Source organism: Pinus tabuliformis, chromosome 9 (assembly GCF_031772625.1).
Source record: "Pinus tabuliformis cultivar Carrire ecotype Pingquan chromosome 9, CPIR1, whole genome shotgun sequence".
In the NCBI taxonomy this organism is placed as follows: domain Eukaryota; kingdom Viridiplantae; phylum Streptophyta; class Pinopsida; order Pinales; family Pinaceae; genus Pinus; species Pinus tabuliformis.
Genome location: NC_142307.1, coordinates 2,016,119,474 through 2,016,128,277, shown reverse-complemented (window position 1 = coordinate 2,016,128,277; position 8,804 = coordinate 2,016,119,474). Strand labels below are relative to the sequence as shown.

Below are 8,804 nucleotides of genomic sequence, written 5' to 3'. Positions count from 1 at the left end.
GGTAATTAAAAAAGTTTAATATAATTAATATTTTTTTAATATGTTTTAATAGATTTGGTTGAAAATTTCATAAAAATATTTTGAAACCTGAGATTTATAATTAAATAGGTTATTAGGTAATTAAAAAAATATGTAATTAATATTTTTTTAATATGTTTTAATAGATTTGGTTGAAAATTTCATAAAAGTATTTTGAAAATTGAGATTTATAATTTATACAATATTGTAAGAAACAATTAGAGAGTATTTTAAAATTGTTTCTATTTGGTTAAGTGTGGGTCTTTTTTAGATGTAAGAAAACAAGTTAATGGTATAAGATCTAGAGGTATGTACCAGCTAATGTCTATCTCATTATAAACTACTAATAAGTAATTAAGTAATTACAGTTGGTATGATTTTCTTTGAATAAAAATGATGAGTCAACTAGCAAATAACAATCAATAGTAACTGTTCCTCCTACTATTAATTTGAAGAGTTTCTCACTATTTAAAATATATATAAAATTCCAAAAAGTGAAATTTATTTATACAATTAAAAAATATATATATTTTAAATATTAGTGAACATACTTATAAAGAAAGAAAAAAAAAAATATTTTAACTTCCACTAAGCTAAAAATAACCTATAAAACACATTGCTTCTTCATTTGCTTGATATATTCCACTTTTACTTGAAACCTTACAAATATACACTTCTCTTTCAAACTAAAAACACCTGTCACAAATATCTTAACTACTCATCCAAAGCTGTATAAAGCTAATCAGGTGATTGGTTATCCAAATAATATAGAATCTAAAAAGATTTCGTCCTTACTGAACTACTCATCCAAAGCTGTATAAAGCTAATCAGGTGATTGGTTATCCAAATAATATAGAATCTAAAATGATTTCGTCCTTACTGAAACATGAAATGGGAAGCCAATCCAACAATAAACAACTGAATCACTTTAGCAATAACAATAGAAAAGCAGCAGTGGAGGCGCCAGAAGTGAATAAACTACGTGTAAAGAAAGCATATGCTGTGAATATTACGCTCTGTGCTCCACTGGAGAAGTCCATGTACTGATGGACTCCTCGCTCGTTGGTGCAGATTGAACAGCACGCGAGAAATTAGTGAATATACGTTTGTCCTCTCTCGCTTTTGGTATTCATAAGAAGATCGTGCTGGAATATGCTTCCTTACCTTAATATCCCTGGTGGTTGGTTCTACTATAAGAGGGCTTTTTTACATCCCTCTTCATACACACAAATCCCTCTCTCAGCTTCTTTCTGCTTTAACTATCCATTTTCCTTCAGCTATGGGATGCATGAAGAGCAATAGTACCGTGATTGTGTTTGATTTCGATCTCACCATTATAGACTGTGACAGTGATACATGGGTGATCGAACAGCTCGGGGCCACTCCACTCTTCCAGACTCTGCTTCCTACTCTTCCATGGAATATTCTCATGGTAACTAATTACTCTTCCTATTTTAATCTTCATGTAATGTGAGATTGAGTTTTTGTTGGTTCAGGGGTTACTGCAACTTTTGCCCAATTTTTTTATGCTTTGGTTAGATTCATACCAGCAGGTGCTCATTAGAATCCTCAAGAAGTCAACTTTACTAAAATGCTAGAAGCATCCTTGAGATTTTCTGCAATTAATATGTTGGTTTGTGAGTGAAGGATAAAATGATGGGGGAGCTGCATGACCAGGGAAAAACGATAACCGACATAGAACAGAGTTTGAAGACCATTCCTCTGTACCCAGAAACGATAAGAGCAATCAAATTTGCCTTCTCCATGGGGTAGGTGATGATATCATGGATCTTTCTCCTTGTTTTTAGTTTATTAGATTTCATTGAAGAAGTCTGCATTTATGGTAATCAAACATTCTTTGATTGTTGTGGTGTTGCAGGTGTGAACTTCGAATTGTGAGCGATGCTAATATGTTCTTCATAAAGACTATTCTTCAAGCCCATGACCTGCTCCAATACTTCACTGAGATTAACACAAATCCATCATTTATTGATGATAAGGGGAGCTTGAGGATTCAGCCTTTTCATCCATCTAGTGAAGGCCCTCCTCATGGCTGCAGCCTCTGCCCTCCTAATATATGCAAGGTATTCATTTTTCTCTACTGTTACACATTAGCAAACACCCATCTAAACTGGGTCTTATGTCCTTATTTCTATAGAATAAGACATGTTTTGATATGTACATTTGGACCTATAACTTATAATGCACATATAGAGTTATGATATTTATTCTGTAGGATTATTTGTTTGAATATGAGATAAAGAATTTGGATCAAGGATTAAATGGATTTCTGCTTCTATGGTCTGTACTCAATGGACAATGAATCCAAAGAACATACACAAACACCCAAAGAGTTGATGGATCATTCCATCCCTTCTCTAACTCTGCAATTCATCTCATTTTTCTTCTTTAGGTGCAAATAATTGTTTTAGAAATATTGAATGGTGATAATGTTCTATGTTGCAGGGAGCAATAATGGATGAGATTATGCAAAAGTCATTGGAAGGGGAATCAGCTGATAGAAAGCAATTTATTTATCTGGGGGATGGAACTGGAGATTTCTGCCCTACTTTGAAGTTGAGGGATGGAGATCATGTTTTGCCCAGAAAAGAGTAAGTAACACCATTAAACTAAATTCTTGTTTCCCCAGGATTCTTTCTGCGGTATTAATGTTGGCCAAGTTCTCATAAAACATATTGTGTTGATTAATGTTTTGGCAGATACCCTCTGTGGAAGCTTATTCACAAGAACCGTGATCTTGTCAAGGCTGAAGTGCATGAATGGTCTAACGCAAAGGATGTTGAAGATTTGTTTGTCAAGTTGCTCAAGCCTTAATCATGCTAATCTCTGTCACACACAAACATATATGCTAACACCCTTTCTCTGCTCTGCAACATTACATTGATGATTTGTATTAATGACTCATGGCGGTGTCTGGGTACCGAAAGCATTTTCCATGGATGTTTATAAAATTAAATTTCTATTCAGAAGTTTCGCTGAAATCTCAGTTCAAACTGTACCCTTCCAAGAGATGTACATAGATTCGTTTGACTTTGAAGGGCAAAGTTTGCAGAAATTCTATACGTGACACAGAAAAATCCTATACTTGTGACACAGAAATGTTTAAATACAGAAATTTTATACTTGGGACACTAAAAAAAATTGGATTAAAATGATCTCTGTTATTGTAAAATTAACTTTGAAATTATCCCAAATTATCCCAATAAACTTTGACAATCCTTCCCATCAAGTCATCAAAGTATATATGCATATATCTTTATAGAATGACATCCATTTGTGACACTGTAAGAAAATGTAGATTAAAATTATCTCTCTTATGGTAAAATTAACTATAAATATCCCAGTAAACTTTGACAATCCCCCCCATCAAGTCATCAAAACATATTTATAGAATGACATCCATATGGGCTAAGCTAAAATGCAAGACAAATGATATAATTTTGTTTGTAAATTTACAAGTCTAACAAATTGACAATCTATTTAAAATATCAAATTATAAAAAGGGTAATTTTTAATTTTAATATTTTATTTAATTTGACTATCTATTTAAAATATCAAATTAAAAAAATATATATATTTTTATTTTTAATATTTTATTTATTTTATTTTAAATAATATTATTAAGAAATGATGTATTGTTTATTTTTTTAAATTTGTTTAATTTTTATTTGAAATATATTGAATTATTCTATGTTATTTTAGTTTCCTTTTCTATTTTTTTATGTTTTTTTTCTTTTTTTTAGATGGTGTGTTTCTTATCCACACTTATGAATCTTTTATTGTGATTTTTCATTTTTTTTGCACATGTCATTATCACATGTTCTTATTGCATTTATCACGTATGTTACTCATTGTGGTCTTGTTGATGTTAATACTTTGTTTAATTCTCATCTCTAACTTTCATGTTCTTTCTTCATTCACACATTAATGAAGACGTTATCCTTTTCTTCTATTACACTCCCACCTTATCATTCTATCATGCTTCCACTTTACTTCTATTGCAGTCCCACCTTATCATCCTATCACACTTTCAATTTTGTCACAACTATCTTCTATTGCTACACTTTCTTGTGTTTTGCTTTCCGTTACATTTCTTACTTAACAAGTTCAAAGATACCCATGAATCATTGATTAGTAGTTACATATAGGTCTCTATCCCCTAATATACTAAATTATTTTAACATTTTTTTTAAAATTCACAATTACAAGTGTTTCAAGGGTTGTTAGGTTAATGATAACTAACATTAGCTATGGTATGCAACGCAATGTTTATTCATTGAGTCAAAATAAAAAGAATGGGTATGCATCTCAATGTTTATTCATTAGTCAAAATGAAGAGCATGGAGTATATTATTTCTTCAATAAGGGATTATATTGTTGGTAATGTAGGGGTGGTCCTATTCTCCCTACAAAGATTCTATTCACTCAATTACATGTTAGCCCCTGAAATCTCATCATGGATGTATAAGAAAGCTAGACATGAGAGTCAACAAAGTCCCTAGCCTTGGTGCCCAATGACTTTCAACAATGATGTTAACTTAAATACTAGTAGTTAAAATAAATATCTTCAAAAAAATAAAAAATAAAAGTGACTATTTCATTTCAATTAGTTCTTGATCTCAATGACAAATTCCTCGTTCAATTGTGAAATATGTAGGCTCTTATAGTTTATCTCTAGATTTCATGGACAACATCAATTTTATGTTTAAATGGTTCATTAGTGCTTTCAAGATTTTGAACTTTTACAATCCTCTTTATCAACATGTATTTTATCACTTACATTACCTATGTGCCACTCTATTGTTTCAATGTTGTTTTGCCCATAAATCCAACATTTGGATATAAAGCTAATTTTTCTTTTATGCCACTTTGAGTCATGTTTGGATCAACATATGTGATCTCCACTATAACTTACATAGTAGAGGTTTTGTGAGGTTAACAATAACGAAAATTAACTATGTTATGCATCACAGTGACTCTTGATTTAGTGAAATTAAAGAGCGTAGTTATTGAGTATAATTCCATAAACATGGGCTTGTTTGATTGGTAATTTATGGGTGACAATATGCCCCACCCCCCAACCCCCCCATTGGGGTTTAATTCACCCAAGTTCATATTAGCCTCTTAAAGGCCATTGTGGATGCACAAATGAATCACATATGATGGGAAAAGTTCCTAGGCTTGGTGCTCATTATTGTCCACATTGATGATCATTGGATAACATTGATAGCTAAAATAAGTGCCTTCAGAATTTCACATACATTAGTTCTTGATCTTAGTTTCAAATTCCTCACTATATGTGAAATATGGAAGCTCCCCATAGTTTTTCTCTAAGCTTCAAAGTCGACATCGTGTTCTTGATTATTAGTTTTGATTGGTTCAATGTTGCTTTCGAAAATTTGGCTTTGATTGACAATCCTCTCTCAACAACATGTTTTTTCATAATTTAGTTTTTTGTGTGCCACTTGATTATATTGATGTCAATGTGTCAATAGTTGTTGTCATTTTTGTAGCCAATTTACATTTCTACAATCAATGGCCATCAACATAGTGAATGTCATGTTTTCAATAAACTCTACACATGCATTAAATTCTTTCTCTTTCTTCTATGCTTATATTGATCCCAGTATATTAATATATGTGATGTCTTAGGATTCCACCTATGCAAATTTTATGTCTTCATAACTTTGTGCTTTTCAACAATTTGTATCACCTTCTATGGGTTATGATCTCCATATACAACCGCCCTCGTATATTTGCAATCACATCCTTCACATCAACTATTTTTGTAGACTTTACATCCTTCATAGATTTTCTCTTGATAGCTTTAACAAAATAATAATTTTTTATTGAGTCTCTCAACTTTGTAGGCCATCTCCTCTCGGCCAACCCCGGCTGCCTTACTCTCGGCAAGTAGAAAAAGCAAGCCTTCTATCATTTCCTTGCCCACATGCTAGGTAACTTTATCCAACTATGGGTTTGCAAATATCCTTCATCTTTTGGCAATTTACAATTTTTGCCAATGTTGTGTTTATAACTTCAACAATTTAGACTTTCATAAAACTTTTATAGTTTATCAATCACATTTTGTTAATTAATCATTATTCCTCAACATTATTTTGTTGGAAATTCAAGAAATTTAAATTTAATACCTTTTTATTTCCATTTTTTTCTAACATAAAGAAAATGAAATCACTTTTAGAAAATTAACCAATGCTTCCTAAGTCACATGCTAACATTGAGTTTGCATTTTCTTGAACATTTAAAGAGTCCTATCCTCATGACTACCACCCAGATGAGGGTGACATTGTGAGTTCAGTTATGCAACATGACAATCAAGGTGGGAGTGGAGGGTGAGGGTATGCAAAGTACCACCACTCTCATTAGGGTAAGTGGTGGGGATTGTTGTTGTGCAAAGATGCAACTTTATGTGACTGTGTGCAAAGTATCCTTATCCCATCTTGCTCAAAGTTATGAAACTATGCACCACTTTACTCCCACCCAATTCTCATGAGAAGACTTTATGGCATGTTGTAATTAGATTTGGGATGATGTAAATTTCACCTAGATTTCTCTTTTTATATCATATTATATAGAATATTTACATTCTCAATCTTTATGCCTTTAAAACCTATTAATCATATAATATGTTCTTCACAAATTCATAATGTATATTGTAATCACCTCTAAATATTAAGTCATACAATTTATAGGTATTTATTCCATCACAATATAACACCACAAAAGTGTTAGATTTCTACAACTTAGTATCAGGGAGATGTTGTCACAAATGAACATAATAGTAACACAGATCCATCTTTAACTCCAATTTGTCACAATATAACACCACAAAAGTGTTAGCTTTTCTACAACTTAGTATCGGGGAGATGTTGTCACAAACGAACATAATAGTAGCACAGATCCATCTTTAACTCCAATTTGTCAAGAGAAGATAGTGATCAAATCTCTCAAGATACAAACCTCTTTTTTAGTGAAAAACTTGAAGAAAGGTTTGCACCTATAGAGATTTGATTCCTCTCAACACTTGATAGATCAGGATTTAAGATGGATATATTTTGGTTCTTAATAATATTATTTATATTTATTGTGCCCAAAGGTGCTCTACAACCCAATATATGAGAGAGGTGCTCTACAACCCAATATATGAGGGAGATGTTTACATTATTGTTTTTTTAAATACATGTAGGCTAATTAATTAAAAATAAAGAAAAATATTGAATATGCTGGCTCAATTAAGCTTTTTAACAAAAAAACATATATACACAATGACACTATCGATCAAAAAAAGGAAAGAAGGCGTTGAAATATTCAAGAAAAAAAAAATAGTATAAAGTTCCTTTTGCTAAGGAGGATCCATAAATTCTTAAAAGTATGTTTTCTCTTCAAAAGTTCTTTAAACCATATAATTTGTGTCTTATAGTAATGAAATAAACTTATTTGTCACAACAAATTCACCTAGCTAGACTACTTCATTCTTAGGTTGCCTACAAAAATTACATAAATTGACATCATAATTAAAATGTGTTTGTGTGAGGTAAATTTTATCAAAGTAAAAAATAATTCGTATTTCAAATACATAAGTCAAATAAATTGATATGATAGTAAAAGAAAATCACAAGAGTTAAATTTTATTTAAAGTAAACAACATTAAGTATGTCCAAGTAAATTTATATGATTGTTAGAATGATAACATTAAGTATGTCTAAGTAAATTTATATGATTGTTGGAATGATTTTGTGTGAGGTAAAATTTATCCAAATAAAAATTAATAAGTATTTCATATATATAAATTATGTAAATTGATATCATAGTTAAAATGTTTTTGTGTGAAGTAAATTTATATGATTGTTAAAATGATTTTGTGTGAGGTAAACTTTATCCAAATGAAAATTAATAAGTATTTCAGATATATAAATTATGTAAATTGATATCATAGTTAAAATGTTTTTGTGTGAAGTAAATTTTATCGTACAAAACAAGAAATATTTCTTATATATAAATTACTCAAGTTAATATTTTTTTGTGTGTGAGATAAACTTTATGCAAATAATATTATTTAAGTATTACAAATATATAGGAAAAAATTAAACACACACACATATTACATGGCTTTCTCTGCATTAAATTTTAAAGAAGGGAATATATATATATATATATATAGAAACTGAAGTTTAATTTTCTTAATTTGGTTAATCTGTAGAATTTGAGTACCACTAGTGTTTTTTAGGGTGTTGCGATCATTATTATAAATATGCGTGTATAATTTAGTTGACCTCAAACTATTCACATCTGAAAATCGTAATCCATTATAAGAAGAGCAGAAAACAAATGAAGAATAATTTAAATGTAAAAAAAGTTACAATATTTTAGATAATTTAAACCAACCTAAAGAAATATGAGAGCAAAATATGGGTGTATAATATAATTGACCTTAAACTATTCGCATTTGAAAATCGTAATCCATTATAAGAAAAGTAGAAAACAAATGAAGAATAATTTAAATGGAAAAAAAGTTACAATATTTTAGGTAATTTAAACCAGCCTAGATCCATCTTAATCTGTGTTATAGCGGATTAATCCTTCTTGAGGACAAGAAAAATCTCCCTAGATTTCCAACAAAACATAGTAACAAACATCAAAAGAATTGCTACCTTTCCTTAGCCTATAATTGAAACATGAAACATGTAGTACGCAAAGAATCGCTTACCTATTAGTGATGTGCATGCAGAAGTCCTTTCAGCACT

At 30.5% G+C, this 8,804-nt stretch overlaps 1 protein-coding gene across 1 annotated transcript; it reads left to right on the top strand.

The window, feature by feature from the left end:
* Nucleotides 1-1,253: 1,253 nt before the first annotated feature.
* LOC149157164 (inorganic pyrophosphatase 2-like) lies at nucleotides 1,254-3,056 on the top strand. The gene is made up of 5 exons (XM_089445580.1): nucleotides 1,254-1,450; nucleotides 1,666-1,787; nucleotides 1,898-2,102; nucleotides 2,485-2,630; nucleotides 2,739-3,056. Exons 1-5 carry the CDS (start codon nucleotides 1,298-1,300, stop codon nucleotides 2,851-2,853), a joined length of 741 nt encoding a protein of 246 aa, XP_089301706.1. The 5' UTR covers nucleotides 1,254-1,297; the 3' UTR covers nucleotides 2,854-3,056.
* The last annotated feature ends 5,748 nt before the right edge of the window (nucleotides 3,057-8,804 follow it).

Bases quoted from the DNA above. Each gene is read 5' to 3' on its own strand.
- LOC149157164 (XM_089445580.1), top strand. From the start codon at position 1,298: ATGGGATGCATGAAGAGCAATAGTACCGTGATTGTGTTTGATTTCGAT. The intron at 1,451-1,665 runs GTAACTAATTAC...TTGTGAGTGAAG, and splicing joins TTCCATGGAATATTCTCATG to GATAAAATGATGGGGGAGCT. The intron at 1,788-1,897 runs GTAGGTGATGAT...GTGGTGTTGCAG, and splicing joins AAATTTGCCTTCTCCATGGG to GTGTGAACTTCGAATTGTGA.